The 19725-nt window shown below is 43.4% G+C and overlaps 2 protein-coding genes across 2 annotated transcripts; one reads left to right on the top strand and one right to left on the bottom strand.

Moving 5' to 3' along the window:
* Positions 1–607: 607 nt before the first annotated feature.
* Positions 608–6233, bottom strand: TCF19 (transcription factor 19). The gene is made up of 5 exons (XM_027876737.1): positions 6034–6233; positions 5148–5611; positions 2478–3042; positions 1259–1488; positions 608–1126 (listed from the first exon to the last, which is right to left on the bottom strand). Exons 2-4 carry the CDS (start codon positions 5383–5385, stop codon positions 1260–1262), a joined length of 1032 nt encoding a protein of 343 aa, XP_027732538.1. The 5' UTR covers positions 5386–5611; positions 6034–6233; the 3' UTR covers positions 608–1126; position 1259.
* Positions 6234–6639: 406 nt separating this feature from the next.
* Positions 6640–12329, top strand: CCHCR1 (coiled-coil alpha-helical rod protein 1). The gene is made up of 8 exons (XM_027876668.1): positions 6640–6715; positions 7992–8058; positions 8151–8367; positions 9609–9909; positions 11141–11304; positions 11417–11552; positions 11790–11900; positions 12135–12329. Exons 2-8 carry the CDS (start codon positions 7998–8000, stop codon positions 12327–12329), a joined length of 1185 nt encoding a protein of 394 aa, XP_027732469.1. The 5' UTR covers positions 6640–6715; positions 7992–7997.
* The last annotated feature ends 7396 nt before the right edge of the window (positions 12330–19725 follow it).

Raw genomic sequence — 19725 nt, 5'->3', positions numbered from 1 at the left:
ATGGAAGGTTTAAATCACTGTGTGGAGTGGGATCATCACTTTGATAAGGGAGGTATGGAGGGCCCACTTGAGATTATGTAACATGAATTTGCAGTGGGTCCAGTCAACCTGGTTTTCTGAGTTTTCCTCAGCAGCATGTGGAGCAGCGGAAGCAGGGGGTGGGAGTAAGGAGAGACCCAAGAGAAGAGCACAGGGTAAAGTTGAACTGGTTTGCTATGGAGTCAAGATAGGGAAGGGAGAATGTAGGCCATGCACGGACGACAGGAAAAACTGAAGGGCAGAGGAATTGGAGACTGCAGTGACAATCAAAAAAGTGTTTGGGATTGTAAGGAACAAAGGTGCCATGATAACAGATTGATTCCTCCTTCCTTTTCAAACCATTTTCAATCCATCATCAAATGTTTATTGGATTGGCTTTCCTTTCTACTTGAATTAATTCGGCATTCTTTTGCTTCGAAATATATCTCACTGACCTCTTCAGGCTGGGATTACAGGCTATCCAGGTCTCCCCCAGAGCCAAGTTCAAGTCAACATACACCAACGTGATTGTGAGGAAGAGTGTGGGTGAAGTCTATGGTGTCTGGAAACAAAATGACAGAGGGACAAATCAGCAGCTGGTTCTTTATTTGGAAATAAGCAGGAAGGGGAAAGGACAGATCAGAAAAGACCAAAGATTGGGGAACTGGACATAATGGCCAGTAGAGCTTTGGGGTAGGCTGTTATGATGGAAGCAGCATATTTGAGGGATCAGAGTCATACTAGAACATTTTTCTTTTCTCCTTTTCCCTGCCCTCTCACAGCCAAACCTGAAGTTTTCCAGATTCTCCCAGGGAAGTACTATAAATGGCCCTCCAAAATCTTCCTCATCCAGTTTTAGAGTTCCTGAAGCCATTCATCTGACATGATCTTGACTTCCAGAGTTGGTAACTCTGATCTCAGGCATATGGCATCTGGAGGCAACAGGACCCTGGAATCAGTTCCATGTTCTCTAGCAACTGGACACTCCTTGAGACAACAGCCACAGCCAAAAGGCACTTTTTTCCATGTTACTTTAGGGGACTGCTAAGGTCCCTTAGTCAGTTAGTATCCATGGCAATGGGCAATTCCTTCCTGGAAGTCTTTCCTCCTGGGAAGGGAAGTAGAGAGTATTCCTTCAGAACCCCTTTCATTCCTACCATATCCAACCCCTGGCTTTTGGGTCCCATTTCCACGGAGTGGCAGCAAGTTGCCATGATCTTTTTGAACCAATTTCCATCACCTTAGGCTTGGCAACTAGAACAGCGGTAGTCAGCCTCTTGGGCAGCCCGGTAGCTGCAACCTGCACAGGCCACATGGAACCACTCATCACAGCCATCACATTGGACCCAGGCCACTGTCTCTTCCTGGGGTGGTTGGCAGCTGGGGGCTGCACAGGGCTCCCCTCCCCCAACCGGAGGGGGAACTGCAGTCCGAGATGACAGGTACTTCCGGGGACGGCCACGTCGCTTTCTGAAAGGGGATTTGGTGGAAAGACACAAAAAAATCCTGAACAAGGGAAGATAGAAATGTGCTCCTATTCCTAGAGATGAGTTTAGGGTCCAACCTGATTCAGTGTGGCAGACAAGAAGTACTTGAAGGACTTTCCCCCATTTCTGAGTAGGGCACTGGTACGGTGGAAAGAATGTTGGATCTGGTAGTCAAGAAGCCTGAGTTCATATTCTGACAGTCATACTTGCTAGGTGACCAAGGGCAAATCAAAGGCTACCTAGTCCAAACTCTCATCCTTCATAGGAGGAAAACAGTACCTACACAGGCTGTGACTTGCCCAGAGTGATAAAGGTAGCAAGTGGTAGCAGCAGGATTTGAACCCAGGTCCTCTGTGTCCAAATTCAATGCTCTTGCCACTGTACCACACTGTGTCTCTATGAAAAAGGCCAGGAATGTGTATTTGTGTGTATGGTTAAACACTATCATTTAACCTGAAGCTATTTCCTCATCTGTAAAATATGGATAATACTTGTTACCTCAGTGAGGTAAAAGCTCTGTAAATCTTAAAGTACTATATACTTTTCTTTCTTTCCCATGTCTACCATTTCTCTCTTCCTCCCCACCTTTGTTCTTATCACCCCTCCAGTTTTTTCCTCATAGTCCCTACCAAGCTCCCGTTTCTTCTTCTGTCTTTGTCTCTTAAGAGACATCTTAGACATCTGTGGAGTTCAATGGTGAATATGGCTTATCTGGCCTGGAGTTTTTCCAGAGCCTTCTCTCCCCTTCCTCTCTTGGGGGCATTCCTTCTCTCTTCCTGAGCCAGAGGGGAGAAAGAGCTCCCCCCAGCTCAGGTCCTCTCAGAGCAAAGGTGTTTATGTGCATTTACATGTGTGAAAAGGAGGAGGGGCGCGGATATGATGGCAGGTTCCAGAGAACAAAGATGCTGGTGAGGATGGGGACAGCCCTAAATTCCCTCTGTCTCTCTGAGGTTAGGGCGGTCCCCCACTTACCCACAGGGAGTGACTGGAATCTTCATTCCTCGGGGCTTCTTCCTGGTTTCAGCCTGAACTCTGGGAGGGTTCTCCTCAGTTCCTCCCTCATCCTCTAGCTCAGCCAGCACCTTGTGTGCTGACTTCCGACGGTTCCGAGGGGCTGGAGGTGGGGTGGGAAGGGTGGCCCCTGCCTCCCTAAAGGTCACAGGAAAGGTCAGGCTCTGACCTCCACCCCCGACCCTGGAGAATGTAAGGGGCTGAGGCTGGAGTTTGCTGAGGCTGCCAATGGAGCTGAGGATCAGGGTAGCCTTGGGAGCAGGGGAGAGGGTGCTGAGGGGACGCTGTGGGGCCCCCTGAGGGGGCAGCATAGGCCAAAAACCACCTTCACCTCCTGATTCCCCCCCAGCTCTGGGGATAGTGATAGCAGCAAAGTCCTGGGGTCGGACTCGCACACGCTGGAACATGAAGTAGAACTCAGGAGGGCTGGCCCCCACAGGCCCCTTAGGGCCAAAGGTTAGGAGGTCACCGTCACTTAGTTCCAGTTGGTGACCCCTGGGTAGCCTGATATTGTTGACCAAGGTACCTGCAAATAAGAGAGGGAGTGGGGGAAGACAAAGAGAGAAAAGAAACAGAGAGCGAGAGAGAGAGGGAGAGAGAAAAGAAACAGATGAAGAGAAGAAAGGCAGAGAAAGAGAAGGCAAGACAAAGACAACAGTCAAACAGTCATGTAGAACAGTCTGGTTTCCTAAGATGAAATCAAGCTGATTAAGGAAACTGTCCATATCCTCTCCTCCCACTTCAGTCTCACCCAGATTGTAACCTCAAGCTCTTAGAGGACAAGGACTGTTTTGTAAACTGGTAAAGCTAAAAGGGGCTTTACCATTCATTTAGTGCAGGGAAAGGGACCTGTACAGAGTTCCATAACACAGCAAGTAAATAAGCTGGAATTTGAATCTGGATCTTGACTCTATAAGCAGTGAGTGCACAGGCCTAAGGGATTTGCTTCTCCCTAGTTTCCTATCCTGCCAGGCTCCTGATGAACTGGAGAGATGGGCTTCCCCCAATCTCTCTGCTTACCCCTTCTGGAGGTTTCCTAACAAAGTTGGCACAGAATGGAAAAAGTTAGGAATTCTTCCCCAGTCCTTTTAAAATCTTATTCTGTAAAGACTCAGTCTTTGTTGACAATAAGAAACCAATCTGGCTAGTTAGAAACTCAGACCTGTTTCCAAACAGAGACAGTCCTAGTTTTGGGACTTTCCTTGTCCCACCAATATGGACCATAGGGCTTCTGAGGCACAGAAGTACCTACTCTTTCTTTCTGGTCAAACATTAAAAAATCTTTTGGGTCAAAAGGAACCTTTTCTGAAATCTATGGACATCTAGGTGACTTAGTGGATAGAGCAATGGGCCTGGAGTTAGGAAGACCTGAGTTCAAATCCAGCCTCTTATGAACTGTGTGACCCTGGGTAAGTCACTTAACCTGTTTGCCTAAATCCACTGGAGAAGGAAATGGCTACTCCAAGGGCCAAGAAAACCCTGTGGACAAAAACGGCCACGGGGCACAAAGAGTCAGCCATAGCTGAATGGCCGAACAACAACATGGTCAGGCCAAAGTAACAAAGAAAAATACTAAAGCTTTGGGAACCTGGACTACTAGTGAGCAGCAGAGGGAGTATGTCCACCTTGGAGATATGATCTTGAAAAGTCCCTATATTTATTTAATTTCATTGCCAACTCCTTGGAAACCTGTGCCAGAGTATCCCTACCTTTTCTCTTCACTTCTAGAACTGAATCCCACTTACCTCCCCCCTTTTTTTTCTTGATCCACAATAACATCTTTATCTTGTGTACAATGGCCTTGGGGCCCTGTTTTCTGCTTTCCAAGGTGAGAGAGTTTGCTAATTTGCTAAAACAGGGGCAGTGTGTATGGAGTGAACTCTGGTTACCCTTTGAAATTTACTGACTATGGGACCCTGGGTTAAACATAGTTAGTACTCAGTTTCTTCATCTGTATAATGGGGAATAACAAATATCCTTACCCAGTAAGCCTTCCCCGTAACAAAAATAATAATATTTACACTATATACTTCACAGGATTGCTGACAGGAAAATGACCAATAAACCTTAAATTGCTACAGAAACATGAATTAAGTCACTTAACCTGAACCTCAGAAAACTATAAAATGGGAATACCTGCTCATACTACCTATCTCACATAATTATTTTAAAGATCAAATGACAGGACAAATGAAACAATTCTGTAATAACAGAACACTATAAAAATGGGACTAATCTCATAACTCAACTATGGAGCTAATCTGCTCTGATAGGCTTTCACCCTTCTCAGGTAGGAGATATATATATATATATATATACACACACACATATATATGTATGTATGTATATATATACACACACACACATACATATCCATATCATATATATATATACACATATATATCATATATATCACATTACCCCAACAAATAGCTGGTACCTTTTGGAGACAACCAAAGTCTTTTGGTCTTTGTTGTTCAACCCAAAGGAGGAAAAATTCTAATGGCAATGACAAACAGGAGGGGGTGCTGTTTTTTGGTCAGGTCAAGGTCCTGTGGTACTTCTCAAATCATACCATACCTATTTATACCTATTCTGCCTAAAAACAGGGCCAGCCATGTCCAGGCTCACCATAGCTACTGCAGTCCTCCAGGCTGACTCTCCAGTCGTCACCTTGGCCTTCAGCATGCAGCTTGGCATGGACCGGAGAGATGAGGACAGGCTCACACTGGGGCCGAAGGGCCACATCACACAGATCAGCCCTGAGGCCCAAGTGGTAGGTACAGCCAGCCCCAGTTGGGGGGTGAAAAGTATAGAGATCTCCACCCCTCCCAACCCCCATGCGAAGCAGCTGGAAGCAGGGCAACATGGGGGGAGGGGCTTTCCCCTAGGGACCCCTTACTAAAGTCAGGGAACACATAGCTCTTTCTACCCTTGGGCAAATGAAAATTGAGAGATGTTCTGATGCAACCTTGGAGTACAATTCTTGTGCAGTTCAAGTCTAGATGTACATTCTCAGTGCAGTGCAAAATTGGAAGGCACTCTGCCAGTGCAATGAAAGATGAACAAATGCAAACCGAGGGGAACAACTTGGCCTTGAAAGAAAAAAAATTAAGGTGTCATCCCTTGTGCAGTGCAAAACTAGGGAATGTGCATCACGCTAAATTATGGGTTCATAACCTGTGCAACTAATACCCAGAGTATATTCAGTTTGTGCAATGTTATATAAAGGAGTAGTTAACTGAGGGTGCTGGGGCCAGTTTCCACCACCGTTCAATATTAACTTAAGTCGACCAGTGCAATTGGGGGCGAGGTGGCCCTTTCTTTCAAAAGGGCTCTTCCAGAGGCCCTTCCCCCACAACTTTCCTGGCCCAACACCTCACTCGTGTCAAAGGGATTCAGAATCTTTCAAGGTGATGTGACTGCAACCCCGAAAATGCGGGCTGAGGCTTCCTATTTCTGGAGTAAAGCGAAGCACGATCCCTTACCTCCCTCCCCCTTCGAGTGCAATGCAAACCTGGGGTCCTACTGCTTCCGAAGCAATGCAAACGCGGGTCCCCCCAGCCCGGGCAGTCTAATTTCGGATCAATCAGTGCCGGACAATCTCAGCGTGCCGTGCCCCTGCCTCAGGTAATACAAACCTCGACTGAGGAGGCAATGACCCAGGCCCCCTCCACGGGACCCCCACCCCACCCTGTCCCCGCGCGCACGCTCGGGCTGAAGTTTGACAGGGCTGGCAAAAGCAGAGGGTTCTGGCAGGAGCCGGGCCGAACAGGAGCGGGGCGGAGCCTCTGAGCACAGGCGCGCACCCAGCACCCTCGCTAATTCCCGGGCCCGAATTCCGCGCGCCTCAGAGGCCCTGCCCCCCTCCCAATGCCATTTCCCCATTGGACCGTCCTCATTCCATCGCCGAGACCCCATTGGTTAATGGTCAGGAAGGGCACAAAAAGGACCCGGCGCGACCGCTTTCTTCGCTTCCCGATTGGTCATCGAATTTTCCCGGGTTTCAGGGAGAGGAGGAGGAGCTCGGTGCGGAGGCGGGATCTGTAAGGGCGCGGGGACCGTTCGAGTCCCTGGATTGGTTCACCATATGGACGCCACGGCGCTTGCGTGTACCGATTCACCCTTTTCTCCCCCCTATTCCTGATAAAGTACGCAAATCCGAGGGCCCGCGGGCTAGCCCGCTCTGCGCAGGCGCAGTAAGTCAGTAGAGGGCGGGGTGGAGGCGGGGGCGTGGGGGTGTGGGGAGGAATGGGGGAGGTATATTGTGGAGGAGGGGGGATGTGGAGCCGCAGGGGGAGGGGGGCGTATCGCGCTGGTTGAGGGGGCGCGAGAGTGAGTCAGTTGAGGGCGGGAAGGGGCGGAGAGGGGCAGGGCAACGTGGGCAACTAGGGAGCTGAGGGGACAGGGGCAGGGTAAAGAAAGTGCTGGAGGTCAGGGGCTGTGGGGCGAGGGGGCAACAGAGAGACGAGGCACGGGGACACGGAGGTCCCGGGGAAGGGGGAGCAGGAGGAAGGGGCCCGGCGGTTAGACAGGGGGAGGCCTGGGAAGTGGGGGCGCTGAGGGGCAGAGGGGGCCGGGAGAGCTGCAGTTGTGACGAGACCAGGGCAGAGCAAGTAAAGGGGGAGGCGGGGAGGGAGGGAGCCGAGGACGGGGAGCTAAGGGCTAAGAGAGGGGGCGGACCACGGGGGTGCAGGGGCGGGGGCGGGGAGGACGACGGCAGGAATGGATGGCAAGGGGGACGGAGAGAGAGAGTTTGAGAGCATCAGGGTGGGATGAAAGACAGACTTCCAGAGCAGGGCCTAGAGCTGAGCAAAAGCCTTTAAACACGGGCAAAAGACGGTTAGACTTCCTGCTTGCCCAGGAAGATGGTTCCGAAAGTTGCTATGCAGTTAATGGTAACTCGAGATCTCTGCATCTTACAGACTTCGTCTGGTGCCAAGCAGTATGCCGATGGGGAAGGGGAATCAGGCTTGGGAATAATGGTGTGGGGAGGGAATTTCCCCGGGGCTGCACTGAGCAAACAATCCAGTAGAGCTGCTTCTTCAGCCCTTTAATACCATATGTGCTCACTCACCTTTAAATCACAGAATCAATAAGAAAAATAGAGCCATAAGGGGAGGGAAAGGCACTGCTCAAAGTCCTATGGATGCCATGTAGACCTTCAGGAATCTGGAGGCCTTAACCTTAGATCCTGCTTCCCTTAGAAAATTATTTTTTATCATGAATTTTGTATTATGGAGTCTCTTATCAAAGCTGGGTAGGGCCAACCACTGACTATTTCATAGATGTTCCAGTTTGTCTCTTTCAAAAGGGGGGTGATAGGGATGGGGAGGTTTGAAAGGAAAGTAATGACTGCTGGATAGACCTTAAATCATCTAAAGAATTGTGTAGGTTATCATAGGATCTTTCCCAGGGATTAGTTGGAAGCTTGGAAAGTGAAATGGAGCTTGAGGTGTTTCTCTTGATTCACAGGAGAGAATGGATGGTTGGAGAAGGAACCTGGAACTCCCATCCACTTTTAGGATGCTCCAGTCTTCTGGTAAAAGGGGCAGGGCTGGGCAATGGAATTGGAGATTGCACGCTCTATTCCTATACCTTCAATACTGACCCTTCTATTCTCTTCTTACTCAGGTCTCAGTAGGCTCATGCCTCCATCTCATTTCCAGAAACGGCCGCTTCCAGGCATGTCCAGGATCACTTCTGTACAGTCCCCACACTTGCCCATAGTCCTGCCTTCACCCCATCATGGTAATGATAACAGTGATCATAGATGGGAGCATCATGGACTACATATTTTGAGAGAACAAATTGGGGCAGGTGATAGTGAGGATCCCAAAAGAAGGATCAGGTAGGGACCTAGCTATCCTAGCTTCTGCCTATAATTGTTCTTCACTCCTGTGTTATTTTAAAAAAAGTTTTATTGATGCCTTTTTCTTTTACATTCCATTAATTTCCAAATATACCCTTCTCTTCTATTTTACCCAGCAAGTCTTACCTTGTAACAAAGATAGAGGTGGTGGGGAGGAAGGGGGAGAAAAAGTTTAAACTCAAAAGCATATGGAAGTGATTATTGATAAATTGAAATAAATTAATAAAAAAAGGGAAAAAAACAAAGAGAAAAAAACCAAACAGTTCTGATTGTTTTTTGATCCTGTGTACCTTCTGCTTTCATGTATGAAATTTGAACCATATTATCTGATTTTTTTTTGTATTTTTTTCTTATCTCATGCCTGTATCCTGACTTTTCTAAACTGTACCATAATGTCTTAATAAAATTATTGGCTTTAGAGTGGAGTTACAGTGGAGTTAGATCCTGTCCACTAGGGTTTTTTGCCCCTGAGTTACCAAAGGACTTTGTTATAAGGCAGTCATGGGTTCTAAAATAACATTATAATGAAATTAGAGCTGTTTCTCAAGGATGGGACCATGTCTTTTATTTTTATTGCCTCTCCTCAGAAAGTTTAGGATAGTTTATATAGTAAACCCTCAATAAATTATTGTTAACTGGCCCATATTGTCTCCACATTAGGAGAGAATCCAAGAGGATCCATTTCCTTCTCTGCCTCTACCTCAGGATGGTGTTCAGGCTCCTCGTTTTCTCTAACTAAACCCCAAAAGACCGAGTATCCCTTCCCTTTTCCACCTCAAGCAGAATTCTTACCAGATATCCTAGCACTCATTGTCTATACCATTCATGAGGCACACTTAATAGATGCAACTATTATCTTTTTATGTATGTATTTGCCTTCCCTTCTCAACTAGATTAAGGCCCTTGATGGCATATACCTTGTTGTATCCCTAGCATCTAGCTTAGTGCTCTCCACATAAAAAGGGCTAGATAAACATTTGTTAAGGATCTCTTCAGAGTAGACCACAGAATCCTTACTTTTGCAGGTTTTGCATCTTTTTGTGTGTCTGACTGATTTCCAATTTCCCCAGAGGCCCCCTTGTTCCTTCTTCATCCCTGCATATTAGAGCGGAGAAGTTGTCCTCATAACTACCTAGATGGGAACTGGGTAGGCCCATTTGTCCATTCTTTTTTTGTATAAGAGCAAAGAGGCCATATCTCACCTGTAACTTTCCCTAAAGGTCCCTGGACAACGTAGGGCCACAGGGCTTGAAGTCTCAGAGTGAGTTCACTCAGCACCTGGAAGAGATGCGGAGACTTGAGATGGAGAGCCAGGCTTTGCGGTTGGCTTCAGTCCATCAGAAGGCTCAGCTGGCAACTCAGGCTGAGGAGCTGGAAGTCTTGGGACAGGCAAAGGAGGCTATGCAGGTTGAAGTAGAGGAGCTTCGTGCTGCCTTGGCTGGGGCAGAGCTCATTCGGCAGAAATTGGAAGAAGGAAACAGACAAGAGCTGGAAGAGACCCAGAAGCTGCACAAGGATCAGGTGAATGAGAATAAGGAAATACTAGGTGTTAATTGGGGTTTGTCTCAGTTCCACATTGAAGGGAATTAGTCTGAGGTAATCACTTAAGCAAAGATCCTTTGGTATTCGATTAGAATACTAATCTGGCCAGGAGGATGTTGAGAATCCAGAGTAAAGAACCTGAAGCTAGCAGGCTGGGGCAGTTAGGACAGGTCATTCTACATTCGTTCTCTTTGTTCTCTCTCTCCACTTCTCAGAATTCAGATATCCTTCTTCTTTCCCAAAACTTTCATTTATTTCTTAGTACTCAAGTATTCTACCTATTTTCCTTTTGGAACCCAAGCATATGTTAAAATAGGCCCTGAACACTATCTGCCTAGAATATTGCAGTAGTCTCCTAAAAGATCTTCCAACCACTACCCTCCCCACTCCAATCCATCCTTCACATCTTTGCCCACATTTGGTTGAATCACCCTTATTCAAAATCCTACAGTAGCTCCCTACTGAAGTTAAATAAAGTTAAAACTCCTTAGTTTGGTAACTCCTTAGTTTGGTTTTTAAGACTGTCCAAAATCTGGTCCTACCCAAACTCTCTGGCCTTATTTCATATTACCCCCTTCTATACACTGTATATGCTTCAGGATAAATTGTATGTGTCCTTCATACATATTCTGGTATTTCCCACCTCAGTACCTTTGTTCAAATTGTACTCTGTGCCTACCTGGAGTACCTCCTTGCTTAATGAATTCCTACTCATTCTTTAAAAACTAGATTAAATGCCTCTTGCTCAAACAAACAAAACCCCTCAAACCGACAACTTTCCTGATTCTCCTTACACAGTACTTAATTTACACTTCTTTGATAGCCTTATAATTCATACGTATATATACACACACACACACACACACATTACACATTTTTTTTTTTAACTATAGACAGTTGCATATGTGTCATTCTCTTGGATCATCAGCTTGATGAGATTAGGGACAATTTCTTAATTTAAATTTTGTATCTGTCCTAATGCTTAGCACAGTGCTTTAAATACAGTAGCCATTTAATACAAGTTTAACAGGTATTGTATTAATTAAAGTAAGAGAGTGGGGAAGATAGAAATAGGGGCCCAGGAAGAGAAGGGAGATAGGAAGGGAAGACAAGTAGGCCACTGGGAAGTTTGAGGAAGTGGGAACTTTTAGAGGAAAGGTGAGAAGCTCCTTCTTGCTCAGCCCTGCTCTGTCACTCTTTTCCTCTTGAGATCTCCCACATGACCGAAGCTCACCAGGAAGCTCTTGCTACCCTGGCCAACAAGGCCCATGAGTTGGAGGAGAAACTCAAGACCATGGAATCTAAGAGGGACAAAGAGACCAAGGAGCTGGCCGTTGTACAGAAAGAGGCTAAGATGTTAAGGGAGGAACTAAGGTGAGGAGGAATATAGGGTCGATAAAAGGAGTTAGCAGCTGTGTAGGAAGAGCAGGTTTCTGGGGTCTTTCACTGATAGCCTTTACTTTCTCACTCCTACTCAACAATTTAGTAAGGCCCATGCAGAGCTCAAGACCCAGGTGGCCCTTGTTGAGCAGCTTAGGAGGTATGTAGGGGATCGCATCCCACCAGAAAGCAAGAACCAGACGTGGGAGCAGGAGCGAAAGCAGCTGCTGGAGAAGGTGCAGGTGAGAGATAAGAGGAGTGGTTTTATCCTTGGGGTGGAGATAGAGATATGGGTTGGGAGATTGGAGGTGGATAGAGATTCTTTTGGAGGTGATGAATATTAGGGGAGAACAGTTCTTAGCTTAGAAGGGGACATTACCTTGTGGTACACAGAGACCTGAGGGGAGGGAGAAGTAGGCACATTTTAGGGACAAATACAAAGATGCTACCGTAGATAAGAATTTCCTTCCCCTGGCCAGCATTTGCAAGAGGAGCGGAATGCCTTGTGTACCACTTTGGAGTTGCTACAGGTTAGAGTGCAGAGCCTCCAGGACATCCTTGCCCTACAGGAAGAGGAACTGGGTCGAAAGGTAAGCTTTGCTATCTTCACAGAATTCAAGTATTCTTGCTCCCTCCTGGGACTTAGGTATCCCTTACCAGCCTAGTTCTTCTTGGACTCTTCCTCTCTTCACTTTTCCTTCTTATTTTATGGATTTTCACTTTTATCTTGATCTTTTTGTTGCTTAAGATAGGCAGGAGCAGTAATGGATATTTACCTTATTCCCATGGAAGCCTTGACCTCATGTTTCTTCTCTACCTTGAAGGTCCAGCCCACAAACCCCCTGGAGTCTGACGCAGCCAAGAAGGCTCAGGCCCTGCTAAGCCGTTGGAGGGAAAAAGTGTTTGCCTTAATGGTGCAGTTGAAAGGCCAGGAGTTGGAACATACTCAGCATACCCAAAAGCTGAAAGGAAAGGTAACATCACTTTTCAATACTCTCTCTCTCTCTCTCTTTTCATAGGTGTATAGATCATTGACTGGGGAGATGTGAAATGCTTCAAGGGGAAAGGGATGAGGTGAAACAAGGAAGATAATATATTCTACAGCAACTGGCAGCCCAGTACCTAGTTCTCATAGATCCAGGGTGGACTGAGAAGGGGACTTGTGCCCTGGGGTGGTGTTCCCAGGTAGGGATGCCATGGGTGGAAAGGAAGAAGTTTAGAAGAAAGTAGTAAAGGTATGGTTTAGACCCCAGGAGCAGTGCTGTTTCTCACTTTTAGCATCCAGCCCAGCCTGCAGAAGAATAATCAGAGTAGGAATTGCAAATTTAAGGGCAGTCAACAATTCTGTCACTCTAAACCAATAGAAATTTCTAGTTGGCTGATAGTGTTGTGATCTGAGAGATTTAGATCCCTCAAGGACCAGAGTATAGGACAGGGTAATCTGGAATGAATTCACAGACTCAAGCATTCTTTAAGTCAAAGTGGCAAAGATTTATTGTTATGGTATACAGCAGGTAAGGATTCTCAAGGAATCTGCCATGGTAGGCAGAGCTCCTTAGGGAACTTGCAACCTAACAGGAATGATCAGATTGTGTGCCGTCGTGGGGAGGGAGGGGGAGAAAAATTTAAAACTCAAAAGCTTATGGAAGTGATTGTTGATAAATGTCTCATGCGAAAAAAAAAATGTGTGTATACACATATACACATAATTGGCTTACTTTCTGTGCCTTGAAAAAGACATATCTCCTACCTCTTTGTCTTTTTACGTGCTGTTCCACATATGTGGAATGTATTGCCTTTTCACTTCTTACCTATGTTTCCAGGCTTCCTTCAAGACTCATTTCAAATCCTACCTTTTTTTTTCTTATTTTTATTTAGTATTTTATTTTTCCCTAGTTACATGTAAAAACAGTTTTTAACATTCGTTTTTAAAACTTCGAATTCCAAATTCTCTCCCTTCCTCCTTCTCCCCCTTTCCACCCCTTTGAGAAGGCAAGCAGTTTGATATAGGTTATACATGTGTAGTCATGTGAAACATTTGTGTAATAGTAATGTTGTGAAAGAAAACAGACCAAAAAAAAAAACCTCAAGAAAAATAAAGCAAAAGAAGTATGCTTTAAGCTGTATTCAGACACCATCAGTAATTTCTCTAGGGATGGATAGCATTTTTCATCGTTAAGTCCTTCAGAGTTGTCTTGGATCATTGTAGTGCTGAGAATAGTTAAGTCATCTTACAGTATTGCTGTTGCTAAAATGTACACAGTACATTTCACTTTGCATCATCTCATGCAAGTCTCTCCAGGCTATTCTGCTCATCATTTTTCACAGCACAATAGTATTCCATCACAGTCACATACCACAACTTATTCAGTCATTCCCCAGTTGATAGACATCCCCTCAATTTCTAATTCTTTGCCCCCAGAAAAGAACTGTTAAGAATATTTTTGTACATATAGGTCCTTTTCTTTTTTTTTTTTCAATCTCCTTTGGATACTGACCCTAGTAGTGGTATTGCCAGGTCAAAGGGTATGCATGGTTTTGTAGCCCTTTGGGCATAGTTCCAATTTTGGTCTACAGAATAGTTGAATCAGTTCACAACTCCACCACCAGTACATTAATGCCCAATTTTTCCCACATTCCCTCCACCATTTGTCATTTTTCTTTTCTGTCCTATTAGCCAATCTAATAGGTATGAGGGAATACCTCAGAATTGTTTTAATTTGCATTTCTCCAAGCAGTAATGAGTTATAGCATTTTTTATATGGTTATAGATAGCTTTGATTACTTCATCTGAAAACTTCGTATCTTTTCATCATTTATCAACTGGGAAATTTAACTCAGTTCTCTATATGTTTGAGAAATGAGGCCTTTATTAGACAAACTTAAAAAAAATTTTTTTTCACAGTTACTGTGGCTAACTGTATTTCCCTCCTTCCTATTCCCTGCTCCCCTGTTTATTCTGTTCCCCCTCTCTCTTTTCACTCTGTCCCTCTTCAAAAGTGTTTTGCTTCTGACTTCCCTTTCCCCCAATCTGCCCTTTCTTCTATCAACCCCCACCCCCTTCTCTTATCCCCTTCCCCTCCTACTTTCCAGTAGGGCAAGGTAGATTTCTATACCCAATTGAGTGTGTTTATTATTCCCTTTTTGAGCCAATTCTGATGAGAGTAAGGTTCACTCACTCCTCCTTATCTACCCCCTTTTCCCCTCCACTGTAAAAGCTTTTTCTTGCCTCTTTTATGTGAGATAATTTACCCCATTGTACCCCTCCCTTTCCCTTTCTCCCAGTATATTCCTCTCTTACCCTTTAATTTTGTTTTTTTTTTTAGCTATCATCCCTTCATATTCAACTCACACCTGTGCCCCCGTCTATATATACTCCTTTTATCTGCCCTGATAATGAGAATGTTCTTATGAGTTACAAGTATCATCTTCCACACTGGCCCTGGAGTCAAGGAGGACCTGAGTTCAAATGTGGTCTCAGACCAGACACTTGACACTTACTAGCTATGTGACCAGGGGCAAGTAACTTAACCTCATTTGCCTTGCAAAGAAAAAAAAGTATCATCTTCCCATGTAGGAATATAAACAGTTTAACCTTATTAAGTCCCTTTCCTGTTTATTTTTTTGTGCTTCTCTTGAGTCTTGTATTTGAAAGTCAGATTTTCTGTTCAGCTCTGGTCTTTTCATCGGGAATGCTTGAAAGTCCTCTATTTTATTGAATGTCCATTTTTTCTTCTGAAGGATTATACTCAGTTTTGATGGGTAGTGATTCTTGGTTGTAGTCCTAGCTCCTTTGCTCTTTTTTTTTTTTTTTTGACTAGGCAGTGGGGTTAAGTGACTTGCCTAGGGTCACACAGCTAGTTATGTGTCTGAGGCCAGATTTGAACTCAGGTCCTCCTGAATCCAGGGTCGGTACTCTATCTACTGCGCCACCTAACTGCCCCCTCATTTGCTTTTTGGAATGTCATATTCCAAGCCCTCCGATCCTTTTATGCAGGGCTTCTTAAGCTTTTTCCACTCAAGACACCTTTTTGCCCAGGAACTTTTTATGCGATCCTAGGTATATAGGTATATAAAATAAGTATACAAATCAAATGTTTACTGATAATAAATCATAAGGAAATTTATTTTAAAACAATTATTTGATATACATATAATTTTGCCATTTATTAAAGACAAAAGTAAATTTGCATACTAATGAGATGGATGTGCTTGTTTATTTTTACATAAAGAATTAAATCTTGTCTGCATATCTGATACTGCAAGATGTATAGCATCTTCAACATTTTTCAGAGTTGATTGATATTTTGATTTTATAATTGTCAATGCTGAGAATGCCACTTCACATAAATATAAAGTACAAACTGGCAGAAGTATGTTTAGGGCCATTTCAGAAATTGTTGGAAATTCTGTCCTAATCCCAAGCCAAAATTCGTTTAATGATTTTTTAGGAAACTCAAGTTTTAAACATGTCTTGCTTGGTAACTCAGCAAATTCTTCTTGAAATTTAATGGCAGATGACTTATGTTTTTTATTTCAATTGATTATGCCTTATGAACTCAACTTAATTTTTTAGAATCAAAATTTGAAGAGAAGTATTTCTGAAACTGTGTCTCCAGGCACTTCAGATGATCAATTATAACTTTCACAATCAAATCTTTGGGAAGGTTATTTTCAGGGTTATTTCAAAATCATCTGTAATTGTAAACGTTTCTAAATTTTGATCCTGTTTTTCCATATGTAACTTTTTTAGTAAAACTTTCAATTTTATCTTTTAACATAAATGTTACAGTTTTTTCCTTAAAGCAACATGTTTAAATCATTGAGTTTTTTGAAAATATCTGACAGGTGATACAGTTTTGAAAGCTATTAAGTCATTATGAAAAAAATGAACAAAATTGGATTTCTGCTCAGTCAAAAATATAATACCTTCATCTTTCAATTTCAGTTTAAACTTTGCCCTTAATTTTTTTTTTTGGTGAGGCAAGTGACTTGCCTAGGGTCACAGAGCTAGTAAAAAACTTCACCATCTTGAGAGCTTTAAGATATATATCTTCCCCTCTGTGTGCCCTTCTAAAGGATGACGAAACAATAATTCCTCATGTGTGCTTCCTTCATAAACATATCTTACATAAAGTAACATCTGTGCCATGTTAGAAATATCAGTTGTTTAATCTAACTGAATTCCAAACTTTGGGCTGCCCTTAAGCATGATAATAAGTCTCGATATGAGCTGAGGTGTTTCTGGCAGCATTCATTGGCATTGTGTGGCGTGACGGCATGTGCAGTGCAAAGTGCACATGTGTATTCAGAACCAAGGCTGCAGTGAAGTTGCTTGATGCTACACAGGCAAGCGCTGCCAGAAACATTTCGGATTCATTTTGCATTTGATTTTGAATTAATTTTTGGTTGTGTGTTCAGAAACCTTTTACTGTTGTCAAATTTTTCATGACCCTCACATTCAACACATAGTTTAAGAAGCGCTGTTTTAATGTAGAAGCTGCTAAATCTTGTGTTATTGTGACTGTAGCTCTGTGATACTTAAATTGTTTCTTTCTGGCTGCTTGCAGTATTTTCTGCAGTATTTCTTTTTTTTTTATTAATTTCTTTTGATTTATCAATAATCACTTCCATATGCTTTTGAGTTTAAAATTTTTCTCCCCCTTCCTCCCCACCACCCTCCCCAAGACAGCGCACAATCTGATATAGGCTATACATTTACATTCATATTAAACATATTTTCACATTAGTGATGTTGTAAGTAAAAGTTAAAACCAATAGGAGGAACCATCAGAAAGAGGAAACAAAACTCAACAGAAGAGAAAAAAAATAGCAATTTGACTTCCATAGTTCTTTCTTTGGATGTGGATAGCATTTTCCATCATAAGGCTTCTGGAGATGTCTCAGATCCTTGTATTGCCAGGAAGGGTTAAGTTTATCAATATTAGTCATTGCACAACGTGGCTGTTACCGTGTACAATGTTCTCTTGGTTCTCCTCACTTCACTCAGCATCAGACCATACAAGTCTTTCCAGATTTTTCTGAAGTCAGCCTGTTCATCATTTCTTATAGCACAATAGCATTCCATCACAGCCATTCCCCAATTGATGGGCATCCTCTCAGTTTCCAATTCTTTGCCACCACAAAAAGAGCTGCTATAAATATTTTTGTACATGTAGGTCTTTTTCCCGTTTGTATGATCTCTCTGAGATATAGCCCTAGAAGTGCTATTGCTGGGTCAAAGGGTATGCACATTTTTATAGCCCTTTGGGCATAGTTCCAAATTGCTCTCCAAAACGGTTGGATCATTTCACAACTCCACCAACAATGCATTAGTGTTCCAATTTTCCCACATCTTCTCCAACATTTATCATTTTCCTGTTTTGTCATGTTGGACATTCTGGTAGGTGTGATATGTGGTACCTCAGAGTTGTTTTGATTTTCTGCAGTATTTCTTGCAGTATTTTACTGCTTTGCATATTTTGACTTGGGAGCTCTGGAATTTGGCCATAATATTCCTGGAAGTTTTCATTTAGGGATCTCTTTAAGGAGGTGATCGATGGATTCTTTCAATTTCTATTTTACCCTCTGGTTCTAGAATATCGGCATTTTTTTCCCCCCGATAATTTCTTGAAAGATGATGTCTAGGCTCTTTTTTTTTTTTTTTGGTCATGACTTTCAGGTAGTGCAATAATTTTTGAATTACCTCTCCAGGATCTATTTTCCAGGTCAGTTTGTTTTTCCAATAAGATAGTTCACATTGTCTCCTATTTTTTTTATTCTTTCAGTTTTGTTTTATTATTTCTTGATTTCTCATAAGGTCATTAGTTTCTATTTGCTCAATTCTAATTTTTAAGGAATTATTTTCTTCAGTGAGCTTTTGAACCTCCTTTTCCATTTGGCCAGTTCTACTTTTTAAGGAGTTTTTTGCTTCAGTGAATTTTTTACCTCTTTTTCCATTTGGCCTGTTCTACTTTCTAAGGAATTCTTCTCATTGGCTTTTTGGACCTCTTTTGCCATTTGGCCTAGGTGTTATTTTCTTCAGAGAGAGAGAGAGAGAGAGAAAGAGAGAGAGAGAGAGAGAGAGAGAGAGAGAGAGAGAGAGAGAGTGTGTGTGTGTGTGTGTGTGTGTGTGTGTGTGTGTGTGTGTGTGTGTGTGTCCTTTACCAAGCTGTTGAATGGTTTTTCATTATTTTCTTGAATTACTCTCATTTCTCTTTCCAATTTTTCCTCTACTTCTCTTACTTGATTTTCAGAATCCTTTCAGCTTTTCCGTGGCCTAAGACCAAATCATACTTTCTTGGAGGTTTTGGATGTAGGAAACTTTGACTTGTCACCATAGTAACTTTCTATGGTCAGAATTTTTTTTCTGTTGTTTGCTCACATACATAGCCTATTACTTGACTTTTAACTCTTTGTTAAAGTAGGGCTCTGCTTCTAGGGTGGAGGGTGCACTGTCTCAAACTTCAGGGGTTTTGGCAGCTGTTTTCAGAGATACTTCTTGGGACCTGTAAGTTTCCAGTTCTTCCAAGGTGGTATGATCTAAGCAGAGATGCCTTTACTACTTTCCTGGCCTGTGCTCTGTTCTGTGAGTGACCACAAGCTCTCTTTTCTGCACTGGAACTGTGAGGAGGGACCCTGTTCCACTGTGGCCTTGAGCTGTGGTGTGCTAGTGCTCCTTCTTGCCCTGGGACTGCCACCCAGGATCTGAATCAGAATATAGGCAAAGCAATAGAGTTCTACCTCAGTGCTAGCAAAGAGACCCTGTAATCTTCTGACCAGTGGTTTGACCCCTTTCCCATCTGTGGGTGAGAGCTCCAGAAGCAGCTGCTGCAGCTAGTGCTTCAGTGGCTCCCAAGGCCTGTACCTGGTTTACTTGCCAGGGCCCTGGTGATGTAACCTGTGCTAGACTGTGCTTCTGGGTGTGAAAGATCTTTCCTGCTGATCTTCTAAGTTGTCTTGGGCTGGAAAATTGTTTCACTTTTTTTGTGGATTCTGCTGCTCTTGAATTTGTTTAGACTCATTATTTAATGGTATTTGGAGGGTTTGGGGGAGAGCTCAGGCGAGTCCCTGCTTTTACTCTGCCGTCTTGGCTCTGCCTCTTCCAAATCCTACCTTCTGCAGAAGGCCTACCCTCCATCTCCCATCACTGCATCTCCAGTACTTAGCATAGTGCTTGACATATAGTAAATGCTTGTTATTAATTGAAAGGACAATTCCTTGAAAGAGAATGTATACTGTGTAAGGACTGGAATGAAATCTTAACTCAATTTTGTAGTCTTTTCAAGGTCTAGCATGGTATTTGACACACTAAGTAGCTAGGCACTGAATTATTTATAGAAATAGACTTTTCACATAATGTAGTATCCCAAATATAGGTTGTATTCCTCAATTGAAGTCTTTTAAAAGAGGAAA

Source organism: Vombatus ursinus, unplaced genomic scaffold, assembly GCF_900497805.2.
Source record: "Vombatus ursinus unplaced genomic scaffold, bare-nosed wombat genome assembly UNPS02014811.1, whole genome shotgun sequence".
Classification (NCBI taxonomy): Eukaryota; Metazoa; Chordata; class Mammalia; order Diprotodontia; family Vombatidae; genus Vombatus; species Vombatus ursinus.
Note: the sequence above shows the minus strand (reverse complement) of the source record. Positions and strands in the feature narration are given on the sequence as shown.

What these genes read in the sequence shown, in the direction of transcription:
- TCF19 (XM_027876737.1), bottom strand. Translation starts at nt 5,385, where the DNA reads ATGTTGCCCTGCTTCCAGCTGCTTCGCATGGGGGTTGGGAGGGGTGGA. An exon ending in GGAGGACTGCAGTAGCTATG is followed by an intron (nt 3,043 to 5,147) that starts GTGAGCCTGGAC and finishes TCTTATTTGCAG; the next exon opens with GTACCTTGGTCAACAATATC. An exon ending in ATTCCAGTCACTCCCTGTGG is followed by an intron (nt 1,489 to 2,477) that starts GTAAGTGGGGGA and finishes ATCCCCTTTCAG; the next exon opens with AAAGCGACGTGGCCGTCCCC.
- CCHCR1 (XM_027876668.1), top strand. Translation starts at nt 7,998, where the DNA reads ATGGATGGTTGGAGAAGGAACCTGGAACTCCCATCCACTTTTAGGATG. An exon ending in GATCCCAAAAGAAGGATCAG is followed by an intron (nt 8,368 to 9,608) that starts GTAGGGACCTAG and finishes CTTTCCCTAAAG; the next exon opens with GTCCCTGGACAACGTAGGGC. An exon ending in ATGTTAAGGGAGGAACTAAG is followed by an intron (nt 11,305 to 11,416) that starts GTGAGGAGGAAT and finishes TCAACAATTTAG; the next exon opens with TAAGGCCCATGCAGAGCTCA.